The 22222-nt window shown below is 46.2% G+C and overlaps 2 protein-coding genes across 3 annotated transcripts; both read right to left on the bottom strand.

Annotated features, from left to right (window-relative positions):
- Window positions 1–12628: 12628 nt before the first annotated feature.
- On the bottom strand, window positions 12629–16428 carry LOC136454045 (uncharacterized). 2 transcript variants are annotated; one of them, XR_010759114.1, is made up of 4 exons: window positions 14972–16428; window positions 13402–13434; window positions 13115–13304; window positions 12629–13025 (listed from the first exon to the last, which is right to left on the bottom strand). XR_010759114.1 is itself a non-coding variant. In XM_066454595.1 (4 exons), the coding sequence occupies exons 1-4, from the start codon at window positions 16420–16422 to the stop codon at window positions 12953–12955; spliced, it is 1686 nt and encodes a 561-aa protein (XP_066310692.1). In that variant the 5' UTR covers window positions 16423–16428; the 3' UTR covers window positions 12629–12952. The 2 variants fall into 2 exon arrangements, 1 of the variants encoding a protein (XP_066310692.1); XM_066454595.1 differs by having other exon boundaries at window positions 13176–13304.
- Window positions 16429–18190: 1762 nt separating this feature from the next.
- Window positions 18191–21770, bottom strand: LOC136451117 (protein RETICULATA-RELATED 4, chloroplastic-like). Its single transcript, XM_066451864.1, has 8 exons — window positions 21072–21770; window positions 20788–20856; window positions 19784–19915; window positions 19639–19692; window positions 19485–19529; window positions 19078–19217; window positions 18695–18820; window positions 18191–18616 (listed from the first exon to the last, which is right to left on the bottom strand). The coding sequence occupies exons 1-8, from the start codon at window positions 21705–21707 to the stop codon at window positions 18556–18558; spliced, it is 1263 nt and encodes a 420-aa protein (XP_066307961.1). The 5' UTR covers window positions 21708–21770; the 3' UTR covers window positions 18191–18555.
- Between the last annotated feature and the right edge of the window lie 452 nt (window positions 21771–22222).

The following is a 22222-nucleotide window of genomic DNA, read 5'->3' as shown; positions in this document are numbered from 1 at the left end:
GCGCTCCGATCCCACTCTTGGTCCAGCCCACATGCAAAGTAACTTGGCACTTTGTTGTAAAAAAAAAAGCCGTTGTCAAAAAAAAAAAGCAACTCAGCATTTTTCATCTGAATTTTTTCAGCACGTCACAAGAACAAACAGCTACACGTTACATCCAAAATTGCTTTTGATATATCGTACATGCTAAAAATTCAATGATCTCATGATTATGTCTTTTGAAGGAACCAAGGAACCGCTAAATTTGATTATCATAAAAAAATATTTATGTATAGTTAGATTGATGGTCAAGAAGAGTTTAGTTCAGGAGAAAACTAAATGAAGTCCGAATTTAGTTTACACACTGAGCCTTCGATTCATACATAAAAAGGCATCCACTATGTAGCTTTTTGTCAGTTTCATGAAGACTCGTATAATTGTGACGATTAGCTACAGACATTATATTATGGACGTTACATTCAAAGTACTACTCCATCTATCCTAAAATAGAAGTTATTCTCGCTTCCTGAGAAGATTAGCTTTTTCTAACTTTAAATAATTATATATAAAAGAATATTAATATTTATAATATATAATTAGTATTATTAGATAGGTCATTGAATATATTATCATAATAAATTTATTTGGAAGACATAAATGTTGTATGTATTTTCTATAAATATAGTCAAAGTTAAAAAAGTTTGACCTATACGTATCTCATAACGTTATCTATTCTGGGACTGAGGGAGTATGTTTTAATAGTATGACATTCGATTTAAATTTGAATTGTTATGGAATTATTTTTTGTTTCCGTTAACGCACGCCATCAACTGCTCAACCGCTAGCCAGCTGTTGCGCACGCCATTGTTTCATGAGGCTTAACGTTCACGACGACGACCTGATCAACTGCGAGTTCATCTTCGTAGTGACGACCAGGTGGCGGGCACTTGCATATGGTCGAAACTACAATCACGCTCAAAAAATCGGTTTTTTGGTAATATAATACATACACTACATATAAACTTATATGAAGCATTTTGTTTTTCGTTGTAACATACGGGCATTATTCTAATACATGAAAACAAATCCCAAAACATACCTTAAGGTCCAACAATAATAGACCAAAAATAAAATTAGACCAAAATTGAGCACAAATCAAATGGTACTATCCCCAAATCCAACCATTATATAATCAAATCCAACTGTCTAGACAAACACGACAGCTAAATAAAAATTATGGGCTTCAATACACAAAAAATATTATTGGTTACAATATACGATATTTTTAGTGTATTTGTTACAATAATACAAAAAAAAACAGTGTACTATCTGTTACAATAATACACTAAAAAATTGCTTTAGTGTACATTGTAATTACGTCCTCAAGGATTAAGCTTAATGCAGCGCTCTGGCTGTGCTCTGTGCTCTGTGCTCTGTGCTCTGTGCGTGTGCTGTGATTCACTCCCGCCCGGGTATGCAACTTGCCCCCTTGCTTCTTGTTGGGATGTCGATGTCCAGGTGGGACTTATATAAAGTAAAGGACTTATATAATAGTATAAAGTAAAAGCAGCTACATCAGCATCACAAAGCCAACATGAGTAGTAGCACCTGTGTCACGGCAGCCACAACAGGGTGTATCAACCGAAGCCCATGAGGCACACAAAGCCCAATATGCTTGCCTGCATGGTCAAGTATATCCTACGATGACGGTGGCAAGGATGCAGAATCGGCAATTACCCGCTCTGTGTCGCGTCGTAAAAAGAAAGAAAGGTGAAAATCACATGTCGCTTGAGTATGTTTTTAAGTGTTTTAGAGGTACGTTGCAAGTGTTGTATATCGAATTTATAAAAGTAGATCGGGATGTTACACATGTTGTAATGGCTATACACGTATGTTTCAAGTCTATATTCTCAATGTTTCATATGTTCAAGACGTATGTTGCAAGAGTTTTATCTGAATGTTGTAAAAGTAGATCTAGATGTTGCATATACATGCATGTTGTAAGCATATGTTTCAAGCGTTTTCAGGTGTCTCATACATATGTTTGCAAGTGTTTCATATAAATGTTGCATATGTTTGTAATGGTTTTCAAATGTTTTTCTAGACGTTTTCGCAAGTGTTTCAGACGTTTTCGCAAGTGTTTCATCTGTCTTCTTTTGTATATATGTTACAACTGTTACATCTGGATGTTTCAAGAGTAAATCGGGTGTTGCACATGAAATTTGCTTGAGAAGTTGCTGGCAGCTTGGGCGATATTCGGGGCGGCACGAGCCCACTGCTAGAGACGCACTAGGCGCTTGCTCCCTGTGCGAACACCGTCCGAATGCTAGGGTCCGGATCAGACGTACATACGCTAGCAAGTCCGTTCATTATCTCTTACGTCCGCGTCCGTTGTTCTCTTTTCAATCTGTTAGTTCTTTTTTTATTTGACACACGTTTTTTTTCCTGTTGTCCCTCCATTTTTTCGTTCATTCTGTCTACCTTTTTCCTTTTGCTTTCTCTTTTTAGTAGCTCCCGCGCCCGCGCCCGCGCCCGGATCCCATCCCATGCCCCGCGTCCGTATCCCATCCAGTGCCAGCGCCCACGTCCGTACGCAAGACCCGCACCCATCCTACGCTCGCACGAGGAAATCCATGTGGTCTCCGTCACTTGCCCCACCTACGGATGCGCGCCGCAAAGGCGTCTGCTGGCCTTAGTGCCTGCACGGTGACCCTCGGTAGCACTCGAGCAGCAGCAGTAAGCGGCTGCGGCAGGCCGATGTCCAGTAGTCCACCGACGCCATTGCAGCATGTGCAACACCTAGATCTACTTTTGAAACATCCAGATGAAAATATTTGTAACTAACGTCTAAAATAGATGAAACACTTAACATGCGTGTATAGCCATAGCAACATATGAAATATCTAGATCAACTTTTACAACATCCAGATAAAACACTTGCAACATAATAAGTGTGAAACATCTGAAACACTTAAAACATACGTTTAAAATATGTGTGTATAGCCATAGCAACATATCCAACATCCAGATGAAACACTTGAAACATATGTCTAAAACACATGAAACATTCATAGGCTCGCAACATGTGTATATTGTCATTGCAACTTATGCAACATCCAGATGAAACACTTGAAACATAAGTCTAAAAAGTCTAAAACACTTGAGACACGGCGTCGCTAACAACCACGGCCTACCTAGTGGGAAACTGCGGTATAGCCAGCAAGCTCAGGTCAAGGGGGCATCGAGAGCAATGGCCCAACGTACACCTAGGCGCGGGCCTCCCCTGCCTCCCCTTCGTTCCACGACGAGCAAGGTGGATGGTGGCACGACGCAGGGCATGAAGCAGCATGAGATGGGGCCAGGGTGCGGTGCCACCACACTGGTGAAGGCCGCGGTGGGTGGGTGCGCTGCCCGTAGCAAGCGGCCCCACGCTAGAGAAGACGAGCAGTGGGCGTGGGATGGGAAATGTTGCTTTTTTTTTAGAAATCGTGAAGGATGGAAAGCGGAGGGAAATAGGTCTGAGCGTCCGGACGGATGGACGCCCTCTGCAACATTATAAGATACCAGCAACATCCATATGTATCCAGTTTGATTGCACTCGTAAGTCCTATCCAGTCCGATTACACGCCTAAGTCCTAAGAGAGAGTATATACTGCCTCGTGTGTGGTGACATGGGAGGACCGTGGTTTTTGTTCGAAAAATAATAATAATCCTATCTCCTTGTGTGGGCTAATTTTTGTATTTTGGTCTCTTTTGAAACCAATTTTTAGAAAAATACCTACGCCAAAACATTTTCTGAAAATAGACCATTCTTAGGCGTCTTATCACATGACGCCGAGATATGAGGCTCGGCGTCGTGTCACTCGACGCCGAGGTATTGCCACGTCATGGACGACCGGGGTCGTCGGCGACACGGTGGCGCGTGGGTTTGAGACGTCAGCGTCGTGGCAGTCGACGCCAAGTGCCCAACCTCGGCACGGCTAGACTGCGCGCCGAGCTACTGGCTCAATCCAGAGAGCAGCCCAGACGGCCCAACAAAGCACGGTGGCCCAGTAGCTCGGCGTGGAGTCACTTAACGCCGAGCCTCCAGACCTCGGCGCGGCCCGACTCAACACCGAGGTCTGGTCCCTTTAGGCCGCACCGAGGCCCCCTTCTTCCTTCTCCCTCCATTCTGAAACCGCCAGCCTCCTCTCTTTCTCTTCTCCCCCACGCCGCCACCAAACCCTAGGCCCCAAAATCGACCCTAGGTGTCATGATCTCAGCTCCTGAAGCTTCCTCGAGGTAATGGTCCCTCCCCTCCTCCAATCTATCTACGTAGATGTGCTTACATTGTCCCTAATCATGTGGAATCATGATTGTATGGTGTTTTGGTATATTTGTGTTTGCATTTACAAAATGTATGGCTTAGGATGATTGAGTGCATTGTTGTTTAACTGTTTTATGTGTTGAACATGTTAGGTTAGTTTGGTTTCTAGTTATTTTGGTCATTAGGGTTCTTTGTTTATTGTAGGTGTCATTAGGGTTAGTTATTTATTGGTCATTAGGGTTAGTATGTATTTTATTTATTTGTTGGTCATTACATTTCAATTTTTTATGACTAGAAATGATTATGTTGTTGGGGTTGAAAAAGATGAAATGATATATTTTAGTTTCTACTTATTGGATTGAAACTCGCATGATATATTCATATGTTACACTACTTGTTGTGTGATGGCTGTAGATGGACAAATTAGTGAGGTTGCATCATGGAGGCCGTATTGTTAGGACAAGAGATGATAGTTTGGAATTTCTGGACATGTGTGAGGAGTTGTTGATTTTTTCTGAAACACCATCTTTGACCCAGTTAGTGGAGCGAGTGAAGGTTAAGTTAGGCTGGAATGAAGGAGACGTGCATGTTCAGTTTGAAGGTGTCATTGATGTTGGGTCATCGAAGGGTCCTCCGATCAAGCGTCTGCTCAAAATTACAAGCGAGTCTAAATAGAATGATTACAAGGCAGTTGTATTGGCCTCAGAAGTGTGATCTTTGGATTTAGTAGTAAGTAAGGAGTCTGGCTTAGGAAATGATAACTTCGAAGCATGGCCATCTTCCCCCGCTCACATAGGCTATGGTCCTTTGCCTGAAGAAGAAATACTTGTCACACAACTAGGCTACGGTGGAGATGAGGAAGAGAATCCGGTTACCGATGGTGAGGGCAATCATAATAGTGATGAAGAGGATGATGATTATGTAATTATTGATGCAGAAGAAGGTTTGGACGATGCTAGCGGATACTTTTCTATTGAGGATGAGCTTAGCGACGAAGATGATCTTAGTAGTGAAGAAGACTTTGGTGATGCTAGGGCTACGAACCATTTTGACATGGAGATAGCTAGAGATGATGAGTCCTTCGTAGAGGAGATAGCCGAAGACTCTAATGACGATCGCCCTGTTGGTCGTCTGAATTTTAGAGAAATAGAGATATTGTCTAGGGTCTTGCCTTAGAGAGATCCACTAGTTGATGATTTCGAGGACCTTAGCCATGGTCATAGGGCAGTAGCTGATGGTAGGCCAAGTGATACAACTGTGCCTGATGTTAGCAGTTGCCTCATCATACGGAAGGGCATATTGTTTGCTACCATGGATGAGTTGAAATCATGGTTGCAAGAGTACTCCATTGTACACAACCAACCTTTTAGGGTCATCAATTCATTCAAGGAGAAGAGGTATACTATTGCTTGTGAAGAACAACAGTGTGGTTGGAGAGTATGTGCTAGGAAGACAAAGGTAGGCAAATGGAAGATTACCTCAGTGAAGCAACCACATATTTGTGCCACTGCTGAGGCAGAAGAGAACCATCTGCAGCTCAATTCTAGGTTCATTGCAAGGCAATTATGCCCCATGGTGAAGCATATGCCAACCATTACGGTGTCTACGTTGGTTGAGATCATCTTCCAACGGTACAATTACTATATCAAGTATGGGAAAGCATGGACGGCAAAGCAGCGTGCACTGGAAATAATATTTGGAAATTGGGAAGAAGCTTATGAGCGCCTCCCTGTAATGTTGAACGCAATGAGGGCTGTAAATCCTAGGATGTACTTTGAGTATTTACCTAAGGAGGGTGAAACAAGGAATGGTCGCCAGGTATTTGGAAGGGCGTTTTGGGCGTTCGGGCAGAGCATCGAAGCATTTAAGCATTGTAGGCCCATCGTCTCAATTGACGGGACCTTTCTTACAGGGAAATTTGAAGACACAATGCTTATTTGTATTGGGACAGATGCAGAAGACCAGCTTGTGCCATTGGCCTTTGCGATTGTTTGGATGGAGGACACGGATAGTTGGTGTTGGTTTCTCAGGCTAGTAAGACAAGTGGTAATTGGTCTAGGACGTGATGTTTGTGTGATATCCAATAGGCATGCTGGCATTCTGAATGCCGTAGAACAAGAGATTCCTGGTTACGGCCAAATACATCACCAGTGGTGCACCAGACACCTTGCTCAGAATCTTATAAGGTGTGATCACACAAAGGACAACTTCAAATTATTTGAGGAGGTTTGCAGGCAGCAAGAGGTTCAATTATTCAAAGACAAGTTAGATGCCCTGAAGTTAGCCACAAATGTTGATGGCAGGCAATTCTTGAGTGAGTTGATGGCGTCGAAGGATAAGTGGTCACTTGCATATGACACCGGTGGTTGGAGATGGGGCTTCATGACTAGTAACATGGCAGAGATGTTCAACAGCCTTCTAAGAGGTTGTCGTGGTCTGTCTGTGACTGCTATTGCCTCATTCACCTTCTACAAGTTGAATTCTTGGTTCGTTTCGAGGAAGAAGCATGCGAGGTCTCTATGGACAGCAGGCAAAGCTTGGCCACTTTTAGCATCTCAGGAACTAGCTTTCTCAAAGAAAAAGTCTAAACGACAGAAGGGTTCATGTTTTGATCCGATCAACCATGGATATGAGATTCTAGAGGATGGTGGAACTAACATTGGTGGTGAAGACCGGGGTGCTCGAAAACATAAATTAGTGATCAATGAGAACAAGTGTACGTGTGGAAAACCGATCATATACCATAGGCCTTGCTCCCACATGATTACAGCCTGTCGCCTTAGATGTGTTGATGCTGAGGTCCCTCCCCGTATGGCCGTGGAGTTCTCTTTGAGGAACCTAATGAGCACCTGGAATCCTTAGTTCGAGCCATTTCTTGACGAGAGTCAATGGCCTACTTATGATGGCCCCAAGTATGTGGCTGATCTTGGTTTACTCTGGAAGAGTAGAGGACCTAGGCGACAGAAGCGGTTCAGGATGGACATGGACCGAGCCACAAAAGGTAGATCAACCATGAGTAAGGTTGGGAGACATTTTGTAGAGGACACCCAAAAGAGCCGTTGCTCTGGTTGCCATAAGCTGGGCCACAATAAGAGAAAATGTCCTGAACTACTTAGACAATAGGTATCTACTAAGCTAGCTACTTGAATTGCTTTGTGTAATAGTACATTGGTTTACTTTTGTTTTTTTTATTTTTATGTTACTTCGTACCACATACACATGCTTTAACTTATACTAATGCTTTGACATTGCTTATGTTGCAGGATGGATCGGTTCCGCCTTCTTGATCCAAGGTTCGATGAGCACCACCGGGCTTGGAGGATCGAGAACGGAGAGGTATATTCAACAATTCGTATAAAACAGTGTATTGTTCATCTTTTGCTCTATAGTCCATGCTCTTTATAAAGTGACATGAACTAATACTTTTTCATGCTTGTCTTTTTTTGTAGGTTTTGAATGTGCTGAGGCCAATGACACATGACGCCTCTACGACCATGGTCTACGACGAGAGGTACATGCCCCTCCTGAAGCTGGCGAACCTTGCTACTGTTGCTCGTGTTTGTCGTCGAGGCACGCCACCTTTCAACCTAGCGGCGCTGATGGCGTTGATAGATCGGTGGTGTCCGGAGACACACAGCTTTCACCTACCATGCGGGGAGATGACGGTCACTCTCGAGGATGTTGCCATGATCCTTGGAGTCAAAATCTGAGGATTCCTAGTGACAGGAGACACGGAGTCTGAAGGATGGCAGCAGCGGGTTGAGCACTTCTTGGGACGGCCCCTAGCGGCAGTTGAGGCTGGCAAGAAACGGCGTAGCAGTGGGGTGTCCCTGAGGTGGCTTCGTCAGCAGTTTCGGGAGTGCCCACCCAATGTAGACGCCGAGACCGTGACATACTACTGTCAGGCCTATGTCCTGCACATGTTTGGTATGGTTCTCTTCCCTGATGGCACTGGAGACACGGCGTCCTAGATGTACATCCCGTGCCTTTTGAACTGGGAGGATGCCGGCAATAGGAGTTGGGGCTCGGCTATACTTGCCTTCCTGTACCATCAGCTTTGCGAGGCTTGCCGCCATCCTGGAGGTGTGCACGCTACAATATCAGGGTGCATCACACTGTTGCAGGTAATAAAGCAAAGTTGTACAAGTTTCCACTACAATTCAATGTTTTTTCTTAACAAAAGTGATTAACATTAAAGTTTCCACTCTTTTTTGCAGATTTGGATGTGGGAGAGGCTTCCAGTTGGGAGACCGCATTAGCTTGATCCCCCATAACCTTGGTTTCCTCAAGGAGACACAGTTGTCGCCCCTACCGTGGCACACCTCTATGAGCGAGCCCACGGAACATACCACGTGTCACGCCACGCGTACATCAGCTTCACCAACAAGCTAGACACCCTTTTGCCATAGCATGTAAGTTTCCAACTCTTTTGGCCTAATCGAGGATATGTGCACAAATTGAGCATCGACTAGTTGATGACAACGTTGTGTACAGGTTCAATGGCGCCCATATCGGTGGAGGCAAGTCACGGATCTCAACTTGAGCTCCTTGTGCATGGCAGACGAGGACGTCTAGACGATGAGGACCCCCCTTATTTGTTTCTATGCAGTGGAGTACCATCTCCCTCACCGTGTAGCACGGCAGTTTGGTAGGCTACAGCCTTCTCCGCCCGATGATTTCTCCACTGGTTGGCAGCTCCACAAGTACGTAACATGCAATATTTTGTTCGTTTCACATGAATGAATCATTGAGTAGGCCTTCATATTGCCGCTTTGGTGTAAAATTTGCAGGTTCAGTAGACAAAAAAATAAGAAGATCACCAACTGGCAGCTGGAGCACCAGCGCTACATTGATGAGTGGATGTTGATGGAGCAGAACAACATGGGCATCCACGCCGTCCATCGTGACAAGGCATTCGATGATTACCTTGTTTGGTTTGGTCAACGAACAAGGCTTCAATTGAGGCCCGCTTGGACGGAGCAAGACATTGCTGACATTGCGAGCGAGGATGAGGGCACCAACCCATATGACCAAGCTACCCGAGAAGGCAGGCAAGTTGAGATCGCCCCTGCGTTAGCCAGAGCTGTAAGTGATACAACTATTTTCATCTCTGAGGTCTTTACTATGATGGAGACTTAAATTCTTGTTTTTGTTGCATAGAGCACGGAGATAATGAGGACAGTGGCCGAGCAAGGAAGGGCATTGATGATTCCTGTGGGCGATCCTAATGAGGCCTCCATGTTACGATAGCACATTCAGGTAGTCTCCTCTCATTCAGTTGATGTTACATCTTTATATAGTTTTGCGACCAACCCCACTTACTAATAGTGCTTTCAAAATGCAGCGTGCCATGCATCGCCTCTGAAAGGTAGCTGCACGCCTTGGATGTAGACGTTCCCCGGATGTGGCTGTCCCACAACAGCTTGGTGCTGGACCTTCTACTGCACATGTTAGAGGGACTTCATCTTCACATGGTGCACATGGTGGCAGGACTTCTTCTTCACATGGTGCAGCAACTAGTGCAGAGGGTGGTCAAGGACATGGTCATTATAATGATGAAGATAATGAAGGACAGGGGGAGTACTATGATCATGAGTATGATGAGATTGGCATGTCCCAGCTTGGAGATGCACCCCAAGGAACTCAAGGCCCCTCTAGTTCTGGACGTCCACAGAGGACGCTTATACCAGTGGACAGGTACACTCCAGGTACCTATCCGTTTAGGAGGGGAAAGCGTTACGCTCGCCGTCCATGTTAAGGTACAAGGAGCGATAAAAGATCCAAAGACTTCATATGCTATATTTTGTGCATGGACTATGTATGCATTGGACCTTATGTAATGCACTATGTATGAACCTTGTACTATGTTTGGACTATGTTGGTTGATTGATGAAGCATATGTATGGACTATGTTGGATGTTGAATGTGTTGGACCTTATGTATGTATGGATGTTGAATGAATGTGTATGTTGGTGTGGTCATGTGTTATGTGAAATTCTGTGTATTCTGTTTTTTGGTGAACCCCAAGCTCGGCGTATCCACCACGATATTTAATTTAAGATAAGCTATACTTTATTTCTGAAATGAAAATGTGATTGTCCTCATAACGATATTCCCCAAATGTGGAACGTCGCCATGTTTCATGTTTCCAGCTATTAAGAGAGGGCCTGCGTCGCAACTCACAAGGAAGAAGGGGTGTCATCATCCCCATCCTCCATGTTACGAGTAGTGGGCAATAGTGAAGCAAATCAAAGAAGAGATGATATATTTTGGTGAACCCAGGAGCTCGGCGTCAAGTGAACACACGCCGAGTGTGGGAACCTCAGCATTTAGTCATTTGACGCCGACCACTGGTACATACTGGAAACCCTTGCCTCGAAGCGCCGAGGTGCCCAAGCTCGGCGTGCCATAAATTGACGCCGAGCCATTAACCTCGGCGTGGGATGACTAAGCGCTGAGGTTCGGGCCGAACCTGGCCAAGGCCATTGCCAAACCCTAGGGTTGGCGTGGGCCGACTCGACGTCGAGCCTCAGCCCAACTCGCAAACGGCCGAGCCAAACCCTAGGGTTGGCGTGGGCCAACTCAACGCCGAGCCTCAGCCCAACACATAAACGGCTGGCCAAACCCTAGGGTTGGCATGGGCCAAATCAACGCCATGGTCATCTACCTCGGCGTGCCGTAAATTGACGCCGAGCCTATGAATCATAAAATAGAAAGAATAAAGTATTAATAGAGGTAGGTAAACTTGTATGGTTGATTCCCAAACCCTTGGGCCGATTTGTATGTTTGTTCCTGCAGGAAAAACCAAATGTTGGTTCGATTTCAATCCCCTATTTTTAGAGAGAGTCAAATCTTTTTTTCAGTTTGGGAATCAATCATAGTACATAAAACTTAGAGGTAGGTAAACTGCAATCTATGAAATAGCGAATGCACAACGATTACACTCACATCAAAACTAACAATGGCATGTCGCAAACTAAACCTAGCATGCCTTAGGGGATTGAAAGAAACAAGTGATACAGACATTGCAAAGGGTACACACTCACATGAAAACTAACAATGGCATGTTGCAAACTAAACCTAGCATGTCTTACGAGATTGAAAAGAACAACTCATACAAGCATTCCACATTCGGATTGACTAACAAAGGTTGGTCCTAATAATGCTCCCACATATTGAACTGAGTTGCGCCTTCCCCATAGTATCCTCCAGTTGACGGAGGCGGTGGTGGTGGCGGTGGCGGTGGAGAAGGAGGCCCGTCCTTCTTATGGTACGGGCACTCGCAGTACGGATTATTGCATAGTGCCTCCTCTGCATCATTGTTGTTGTCATCGTCCGACTTGTCCCTGTTACCACTTCTAGGGCCATACTCTAGGTCAAAGATGCATCCCTGTAGATATGTGATGTACTGTTGATGAGGATAGATAGGAGGAGGGTCGACCCATCTAGTGAAGCCACAGTTATCTGGACAGCTTGAATCCTGAAAACCCATCTACCAATAAGTACTACTAGAAACCAAATGCAAATCTAAAAAAGGAGAGAGTTCAAAGGAAATACAAATCCTCGTGGGCATCTGAAGAAATGATGGCCTCCACCATCATAGTCGTTGTACATCTGCACAACGCAATCCAAACCGTGGCGGCATTTTAGCCAATCTTCAATGCGCTTCTCGTATGATCTAAGAGGTCTCTCATGGGTGAAGTCACTCTTCCTCTCCAAAGGAAATTCCTCTATTGGTTCTTTAAAAGAATCAGGACCCAGAGAACCCTCCCACACAATCGAAGGTCCCTTCCTCACCCCCTTTCCTGTCCCTCTGCCGAAACCCTTCCCACTCGAGGAACCTCCGCTCGACATTTGCTAAAACTAAACCAGAAAACAAGTTGTGTGGATGTGGAGCAAGATATGGAGCACTATATATAGAGATGAAGGCAGGTTCACCATGAATGCTACTAGACAAAAAACTTGTGTGTGTACTCATTTATTGAATCTACAAAGGCTAGATGCTTCATCTGAAAAGCCTACAACCATGACTGGTCATTTCATCTGAAAAGGCTACACCTGTGTTTTGTCACTTCATCTAAATGCAGTACATCACTCTGATATTAATTCATTGCGTATACAGATATAATAGTAAACGAATCTAGGCTTTTCAGTGAGTTTTCAAATAGACTTGTAGCCCTTTCAGTGACTGCAACAGTACTTGTAGCCCTTTCAGTGACTACAACAACACAAGTAGTCTTTTCAGTGATACAAATAGTAGCACTACAGTCTTAGGATAGTTAACGAAGTACAGGGCATAAGACCATCTGAAATAAAATCATAGTGCATTACAACATAATAAAAAAAGTCTAGGGAATAAGTTCATCTGAAATAAAAACAGAGTGCATTACAACATAGTAAAAAAAGTCCAGGGCTACACGATATCGCTCGTGAATGAACCAAATACCTACTGAGTGCAACGAGGCCACTTTCCCTTTCTCTCGGCATCGGGATTCTCCTCCATCGCTGCCTTCGCTCGGCGCACACGCTCAAGCTTCTTCTCCCTCTCCGCCCTGTACGCAGCAACACGTCTCCTTTCCTCCTCTTCCTTATGCTCCTTTTCTATAGCCTCCAGTCTGCGTCTCTACTCAAACCTCTCCTTAACCTCCGCATCCCACTCCTTCAGGCCTTCTAGATGCTGCTTGTCCAACTCCTTGATCTCAGTGTCAATCCACTGCTCAAAGTCACACAGTGGTGGAACGGTCTGCAAGAAAAACAAATTGTTACAAAACAAATAAATAAGCAATACTTAATATCACAAGAAAATTAATTAACACATTAAAAATTCCTCACAAACGATGCACGCCGCTGTTGCTTTGTAGGTTCCCATGCATAATTGGGACACATCTAGTACCTCTGTCTATATGTTTCCTCATCTTCAAAGATGTCTACCTTGCAAGGATCACCACAAAAGCACATTGGTCGAGGAACACCTTCAGGGAGATGCTTTAGGTCGTAGGGATTTGCCCTCTGGCGACCATAGCTATAATTGAAAGAATTTAGTCATATTAACGGAGAACCAAACCTAAACCTAGGGTTTTCTATTTGTTGCACAGATAATGAATAAACATTGAGATTACCTTGGAATACGAGCTTTACCACGCCTTGGCATCCTAACATTACGTAGAAAAAAAAATCAATCCAAAGTACCTTTCAACGAATGTAAAGCTACTAACACTAAATCACCATACCTCCCAAATAAGCTTTTCATTACAAACCCTAAACAAATTTGAATCTCAACAAACACAAAATTTAACTCAATGATTATAAACCATAACATATACAACAACAACAACAGCAACAACCATACATTTGGGTCATTCAATCATTTGAACCACCATACATTGCATGAATGACATGAACATGAACCAAACCTATAATGCCAAGTTCAAAAACAAACGAATCTAAATGGATGAATTGAAAGAGGAGAAAGAGGAGTACCTTGGCAAAACGCCTTGGTCATAAAAAATTGAAATGTAATGACCAACAAATAAATAAAATACATACTAACCCTAATGACCAACAAATAACTAACTCTAATGACACCTACAATAAACAAAGAACCCTAATGACTAAAATAACTAGAAACCAAACTAACCTAACATGTTCAGCACATAAAACAGTTAAACAACAATGCACTCAATCATCCTAAGCCATACATTTTGCAAATGCAAATACAAATATACCAAAACACCATACACCCATGATTCCACATGATTAGAGACAATGCAAGCACATCTACGCGGATAGATTGGAGGAGGAGAGGGACCATTACCTCGAGGAAGCTTTGGGAGACAAGATCCGGGCACCTAGAGTCGCATTTGGGGGTTAGAGTTTCGTGGGGGCCGTGGGGAATTTGGGAGCCGGCGGTCTTCACAATTTGGGAGTCGTGGGGGAATGGAGGAGGGGAGGGAAGAAGAAGAAGGGGGCCTCAGCCTAAAGGGACCAGACCTCGCCGTTGAGTCGGGCCGCGCCGAGGTCTGGAGGCTCGGCGTTAAGTGACCCCACGCCGAGCTACTGGGCCACCGTGCTTTGTTGGGCCGCCTAGGCCGCCCTCCGGATCGAGCCAGTAGCTCGGCGCGCAGTCCAGCCGCGCCGAGGTTGGGCACTTGGCGTCGGCTGCCACGACGCCGACGTCTTGGACCCACGCGCCACCGTGTCGTCGACGACCCCGGTCGTCCGTGACGTGGCAATACCTCAGCGTCGAGTGACACGACGCCGAGCCTCATATATCGTCGTCATGTGATAAGACGCCTAAGAATGGTCTATTTTCAGAAAATATTTTGGCGTATGTATTTTTCTAAAAATTGGTTTCAAAAGAGACCAAAATACAAAAATTTCACCCTTGTGTGAGGGATCAGAGGTCAGGTCAAGGTGGATCAGTTGACTCGGAAGTGGGAACTGATCACTAAATTTGCATGCTTTCAATCTAAAAAAAGATGAGTCGAAACATGCAAGATAATGTGTACAATCAGAGAGTCAATGAAGATCTCCAATTTAATTATCTGAGAAAGAGATGCTAAGTGAATAAGCGAATCCCCGTCAATTTGGATGAAGCATTCAAACGACACATGCAGATCAGATAACACGTACAATCAGAGCACGCATACTTCCATTATTTCCATATTATTTCTATGCAATGCAACTCACAGCCGATCAAATGGAGAGGTCCTCGAGCAGCTCATCTTGTCGTCGGACGGATTCAGCTCAATGCATCCAATACCCATGGCAAGTTCTTCAATCCCAGCGCAGCCTCGCTCGCTGCCGCTGCTGCTGCCGTCCTGCTCCTGCATCATCTTACCCGCGCTGCTCTTGTACCTCTTCTTGACGAGCACTGCGTCAGGTAACTCGTGTCGCTGCCCATAGCTCTCCAGGTCCTGGTTGTTACAAGAGTTGACGTTGCAGAGGTCGTACCCTAGCACATGGTCCCCAGTGTTCAGCCGCCAGCCGATATGCGTCTTCACGGTGAAGACGGTGTCGTTCTTGCCCAAGTCCGACGCGCGGGCGATCTGCACCCATGCAATAGGGTACGTCGAGCCGAGCCCGCCGAGCACCGGGACGAAGACGTCGTGATGGCGGAGCTCCAGCTCCACGTCGAGCACGACGTACTCCACGAGCCGGCGGCTGCTCAGCAGGGGCTCGAACCTGTACCGGTCGTACTCCGCGATGCTCATGGCGACGAGGCGCATGCTGTTGGTGTCGAGCAGCGACACCGACTTGCTGACCTTGACGCAGAGCACGAGCGGCCCCAGGCCGCCGAGCGCGCGGGACGCCTCCCTGGGCAGGAAGATGAGGTCGTCGCGGCAGATCACGCAGAGCTCAACGGAGAAGGCGTCCCTGAAATTGTTAGGCGAGACGAGCTGCCTCGCGACGCCGATGACGCGGGCGGGCGCGACGGACGAGACGAACTCGACGAGGCGCGCGGCGTGGGAGCGCGACGCGAAGTAGAAGTCGAGCCCGCCCGAGCTGCCGTCCACGCGGACGGCCGAGTCCGCGGCGCCGTGCCTGACGATCTGCTGGTCGAGGTGGATGAGCGTGCGGCGGTGCGACGCGCGCTGCCGCACCTGCACGACGGCGGACCACTGCTGGTCGGGGCCGGCGGCGGCCCTGGCCCGGGCCATGCCGCAGGCGTCGCAGAGGCGGTCGTGGACGGCGAACTCCGCGACGTGGTCCTCCTCCACCGTCACGCCGTGGGTGGTCTGGCGGCGGAGGCGGACGCGGAGCGCGAGGCGTTCGGAGTTGGAGTGCGGCGGCTCGGTGGGGACGGCGACGAACTCCGCGGCGGCGATCGCGACCCCGTGGCGGGCGGTGTGGCGGTCGACGCGGCGGATGAGGATCTGCTCATGAGCTCTGCCGAGTCCGGCGCGGCGTGGATCCACGACCGCGGCGGCCTCAGGTACGAGCAGCACGCTGGGCAGTGCACCACGTCGTTGTGGCGCGGCACGCTCTCCGCGATGGCCATGCGCGCACGTGTTGGCCGGGTTCGGCGCCACGACGCCGCAGGTGGAGCAGATGGACGTGCACGCTGCGGCGCCCGAGGCCTGCTGCTCGGGTGTGAGCAACATCCTGCCGGCGAACGGAGATGGTAGCGACGGCTGCATCGCGGCGATGGCTGGAAACTGCAAAGGAAGAGAAGTGGGCGTCTGGATCGAGGGCTGCAACCGCAAGGGCTACTAATTAGGGTTCTGCTTACTGGGCTCTATTGGTTGCACGGCCCGCGCAAAATAACAGGCTCTGGGCTTTTTGTAAGGTGTAGGGCTCAGTTGGGCTTCCAGCCTCCACCCTGTGGGCCGTGGACCACCCTGCGCTCGGCCCAACCAAAGGCCTATATATGAGTCAAGAAGCTCAGAAATCCATTGGTCCATGCTCGTCTGCTGCTCGGCCTTCGCGCGAGGCTTGGCAAGTTGACAGAGTCCTGTTGATGGGCCAGACATACGCTGGGCCAGCACAGTCCTCCGAGAACATGTTGACGCTTGAAACTTCTAATGGTAAACAGTTGAGTTGCATTGAAAGTCTTTGTACTATTATATGGCCAGTTTGATTTTCTCAACTGTAAAGCCTATTGGGGGGTTAGCTGAATTTGTTTTGTACATTTGGGGGGAAAAATAGGGCTGTTTCTCATTGAAAACTGTAGCTATTCTAGATTTTCTATACCCGAGTATCATACTGTGCATCCATATATACGCTGAATCATTCAATGAAAAGGTTGAAATGAAGAGTATACCCACGTCAACTTCTATATGTCATGATCGACTATCATTAAATTCAGACCAAATTTGTATTTGAATTCTAATTTGAATATTCGTTATAATTTTAAGTGTAGTGTTTTATTGTTATAATTTAAATAAATTATTATATAATGTTACGTTCTCAAATATATATGCATAAAATGCGTGAGGAAATAAGGGAATTGAGAATAGGGCTCTTGTTGGAGTGCAACCCGAAAAACGGAGCCCTCAAAAGTAGGAGGAGCCTCAAATGAAAAATATGGGTCTTATTTTGAGGGCTAATGCTAGAGTTGCTCTTAGGTATCTTTAGTTTAATAGCATTGCATTACGCAACTTATACGGTGTATCCACATGTTACATTTTTAATAATGGACCACCCTAGCTACAACTACGTAGCACGGATACGTCAAGGACGGGCCGTATTGATACGTCACTGATATGGCTCCGATATGTATCCTCCGAGTATCCGATACGTCACTGATATGCCATCATTCGGCTTCTCCCCCTCCTCGAAACTGCCGCACCGAGAGCAGCCAGCAGTTCGCCGTGGCCGCAGCCAGCTCCCGCGATGCAGGGGAGAGGACGATTCAACAAATAATTAGTGATCTGGTGATGTTTATATCATGTATGATTGCATGTATAGTACTGAACTAACGATTAGTGATTACTCAAGTTTTAGACTTTCAGAGTTTTAATTTGCATTATTATTTATTTATAAAAAAATTAAAAATAGTAAAACGTTTCCACATATCGTGTTTTCTAGAAAATTAGCATATCCGTGTATCCGTATCTTTCCGATACTCCGTGCTGCAACAGCAATGATGCTATCAGATGCATAGGGTTCGTAAACAAGACAATAATTCAATGTTAATAGGAATGGAATATTGAATTCTAGCGATAGCTGTTATTTGCATGTTGCACTAGAGTAGCTGTTCCGTGAAGAAAATAATAAGATGGCAAAGTCGGATCACAATTTTCTAATTTCATGTTGCGGTGCCAGTGAACGAATCTAACAGTTTACATGTTGTCCGGGCAGCATCTCCGTTTCTGGTAATAAGGCGATCCTGAATATACTCCGACAGAATCTCTTTAACAGTTGTAAAGAACTCTAACCGACAAAACCACCAAGGCATTGAGGAAATACAACAAGGCTACAATGCATACGTACATATGAAACAGGACAAGCGATACTTCCTAGAGTTTAGGAAGTCGCATGAAATTCCCAATGTAACATATATTTGAATTTTGAACAATGACAGCCCTTGTTGCAAGTTGCAAGCTAGAAAAGAAAAGTTGAGGGGTAAAATGACGTTGTCGTTGCATACGAGAATTCGACGGATATATCCCTACTTGTGGTTTTCCGAACAAAATTGGGATTTGTCCTATATATAGGGGGGGCTCCGATCCAATGAAGAGTAGAGCGGCATTCTAGAGGCAGGCAAGCCATCGATGGTATTGTGAACATGCCCAGTGACAGAAGAACATGCAGACAAGCTGCTAGAACTTTTAGGCCTCTTCGTGATCGTGAGCCTTTTGGACGCCTATCCATCTGGCATAGTCAATCCAGCTGTTCACAAAGTTCACCAGTAAGCAAATATAGCAACAGCAGGATGCAAGATTTCAATTTCCGCTGAATGTTACTCACAGCAAAGAGCCAAGGAATGTGTTGCCCGTACGAACGATGAAGCTCATTGCACTCAGTAGTAGCTTCTGGTTATGCAGCAGCGGCTCCAGGATCCTCTGTTCGATCACACCAGCCAGAAGCTGATACCTGATGAAGTATATAAATTTTGTCATACGAATGAAACTGTGAATGGCAAACCAAATTGTTAACATCAACATCGTCTGTATCTATTTGCTACATGTTTCACAGCTGCGATCTGTTTCAAGGGGGAAAAAAATCAAGTTTGCCAATTCAACTGACACGCTTACTCTCTCTGGCTATTCATAGCAAAACAAGATGATCAGTCATAAATTCAAAAGCTTAAGTATGTCTTGTATGCTAAAATATGTAGAAACTCTGTTTACCTGAGGTTACTAGAAATTGACATGTATACACCATAGGCAACACTAGTTTGGACAACTGGAATTTCCACAACTTCATCCTCAAGGTCCTTATTAACAGCCGCCTTTGCTTTGAGCACTGTATTGGTGACACTAGTGCCGATCTGGGAAGATGACAAATTCATAGGCATTGCAAGCTTAGAGAACTAATTCAGGGAGATGAAACTAACTAATACATAAATAAATTTTGCATGCATAACAATAACATATTGCTAGCGGATAATTCCCGTTTTGAAGAAGTGTTTCTTCGTAACAGGATCATGTTCAACTGTATATCGCTCAGAAAAGAGAACGACAATTTTCTAGCAAAAGATCAAAAGAGACTGCTAATGAAGATCATCACAGAATAGCTATGAGATAAACAAACTTACAAAAGAAGCAGTAGTTCCCACTGCCAAAAGCTTTGCAGCATTCCTCTGGAAAGAAGCAGCCGCTATTAGTTGATCAACATGGCTTGCAAATAAATCCATATAACTATGATTATCATAAAATAGTTAACAATCGAATGCAATGAATCTACAGTACCACAAAAGCTCCAAGCCTCTGCACAAGTGTGAATGATCTTCCAGCCAGAGCAATCTGCAAAAAAGTCGCATAACATGTTTTCGAATACAAGGGAAAGAAATAGGAGGTCCATTCAACTCTAGGAAAAGGGAAACGGTTGCTTTACTTGGAAAGAATTATCCGGGCAGCTAGAGAAAAATTTGGCAATAGCTGAGGCATTTCTTGCAAGTGGAGGCTTTAAACCAATAGTTGGAGCAGGAAGATAGACAAGCATGACATCCGCAACAATCGCCATGACCTAGGTAGTATCAGAAGCAACAACTGAATTAGATTCCATATCAGAAGAGTTAAAATGTTCAGTGTAGAAAGGTACAATCATGTGATATAAGATAGTGAGGTATTTATAATTAGTGAAGTGAAACCACAGAAAATATGTTCTGTTTGATAGAGAGTAGATCTTAAGGTCTTCCGTTAGCCTGAAATTGCAAAGATTGGCATGTTTCATCAGTAACAATGAAAGAATGAGAAATGAACAGGATGGTTCCATGGAAAAGCCAGGGCTCTGACATATTTGGGATATTTGTGATTGTTTTGTTTCCAGACTTGATTATTTAACAAAATAGTGAGTCTCGTCCTCATTAGATGAAATTAACCCTATTTCCAAATTTTGCCACTACTGTTATAGTCCCCAGCGATAGCCAACATCCTTTTGACAAAGAACACTACTGAAATGTAGATACTGATAAGAGCCCACTGGTAAAGCTAGTTTAACCAACCACATAAACTAGCTACTATTCAGAATTTTTTTTTGTATAAAAAAAATGTACCTCCCTTGGTTAATTTTCTTTTACAGTACTTGTAATTTTGTGTTACTAGTATAGATATTTTTAAACATATTCATGTCCAAAGTTTAAAAAGATACAGGCAGGCAGGGACTCTAGGATGTAAAGTGAAAAATTGGATGAGTAGTATGTATCAACTTGTAAGATTTTGCCAGTTTTCACATTTCAGTTCCAAACCTTATACAGTTGCGGCAAAGATGAAAGTGCAGATTTGTCCTGACTTAACAATCTAATGCGCTATCGGTTGAAAACTAGTACCAAAACGAAGGCATACTGAAGCTTGAAGCAAGTTGGATGATATGAGATAAGCACAGCGAGGCAGGCGTACCACATCAGATATGACAACTTCAATCTCTTTGAAGAAATTGTCCCCCCTCTTCTGCAACTCAGCCGCAGTCTGAACAAAAGGAGTATAGTGCAAAAGGAGTCAAATTAGCACTACACAGCTCGACGCAATTGATCACTACAGTATAATACAGAACTGTCAGGAGTAGTATTTGTTTTCATTTTTATAAAAAAAAATAGAAACTACTTAATGAAACTAGTGCAGCGCACGTTCTCGAAAAAAAAATATATATATAGAAAAAGGAGGGTGTGAGAGGTGACCGTGACCTTGGCGACGAGACCGATGCCGCACTCTATGCCGAGCTTGGTGAGGAAGAGTTCGTCGGCGAGGAGTCTCTCCCTGAACCCCTCGAACTGGAGGAGCCATTTGATGAAACCGTTGGCCTCGAGTTCGTTGAAGCGGCTCACGATGTCGCCCCCGATCCGGCCGCTCTCGATGGCGGCGGCGAGATCAGACGGCAGGGTGTCGAGCTTCCGCCCCAGCTGCGCCAGCACGAACAGCGCCTCCCCGCGAGCGTCGCCGGGCGATTCGTCGGCGCCACCCTCGTCGCCGTGGTCGTTGTGGCCGCCGTCGTCGCCACCACCCTCGCCGCCGTCTCCGCCGTGGTGGTTGTGGCCGTCGTCGGCTTCATCGCTGCCAAAGCCGCCGCCGGCGATGGAGGAGGAGGAGGAGACGGAGGCGGAGGGTGGTGGTGGGAGCGCGCGGTGGAGGGGCGTGCCCGGGGCCGCCGGGAGGTTGGTGCGCGGAATGCGGGCGCGCAGCGGCGGCGGGAGCGCGGCGCGCGAGAAGTGGAGCAGCGGGAGGCGGCCGGGTGCCCGGCTTGTGAGGTGGAGGTGGAGCGGCGTCGGCTGTGCTGACGCGGCGGAGAGCGAAGACGCCGAAGGGGACGGCGGGAGGGCCATGGTGACGACTAGGCGAGCGAGCGGGGTAGCTCGCCGCGGGCCGGGGCGCGAGCGAGAGAGGGAGAGAGAGCGCCGTACGGCACGGTGGGGGTTATGTACGAGGAGTGGGCGGGCTTTGGGGCGGAGGCACCGAGGCGGCGAGGGAAACGTTGGTTCCGCCGTCAACCCAGCCAGCCAACGAGGGAGGCAGCGAAGGCTGGTGTGGCGTGGCGGCTTCGGCTAGCCAGCCAACCCGCCAACGGGACAACGATTTGAGAGGAGGAGACCCCGGGCGCGCCGGGCCGAATGTTTAGGATGCTGCGGGCGGGTGGCCGGTAGAAGCCGTGGCCCGTGCCGCCGGCCCGCGGATCGGATTGGGTAGTATTGGCGCGGGTTTGGCGGCCTCCGTCGCCTGCTCCACAGTCCATAACTTTTTCTTTATAGTGGAAGATCAACTTTACCGATGATTGGTGATAAAGCTCTCAACGGGCTCAAGGAGCCATACATGTCGTCCTACATCCAGAGATAAGGAACAA

Source organism: Miscanthus floridulus, chromosome 5 (assembly GCF_019320115.1).
Source record: "Miscanthus floridulus cultivar M001 chromosome 5, ASM1932011v1, whole genome shotgun sequence".
In the NCBI taxonomy this organism is placed as follows: domain Eukaryota; kingdom Viridiplantae; phylum Streptophyta; class Magnoliopsida; order Poales; family Poaceae; genus Miscanthus; species Miscanthus floridulus.
Note: the sequence above shows the minus strand (reverse complement) of the source record. Positions and strands in the feature narration are given on the sequence as shown.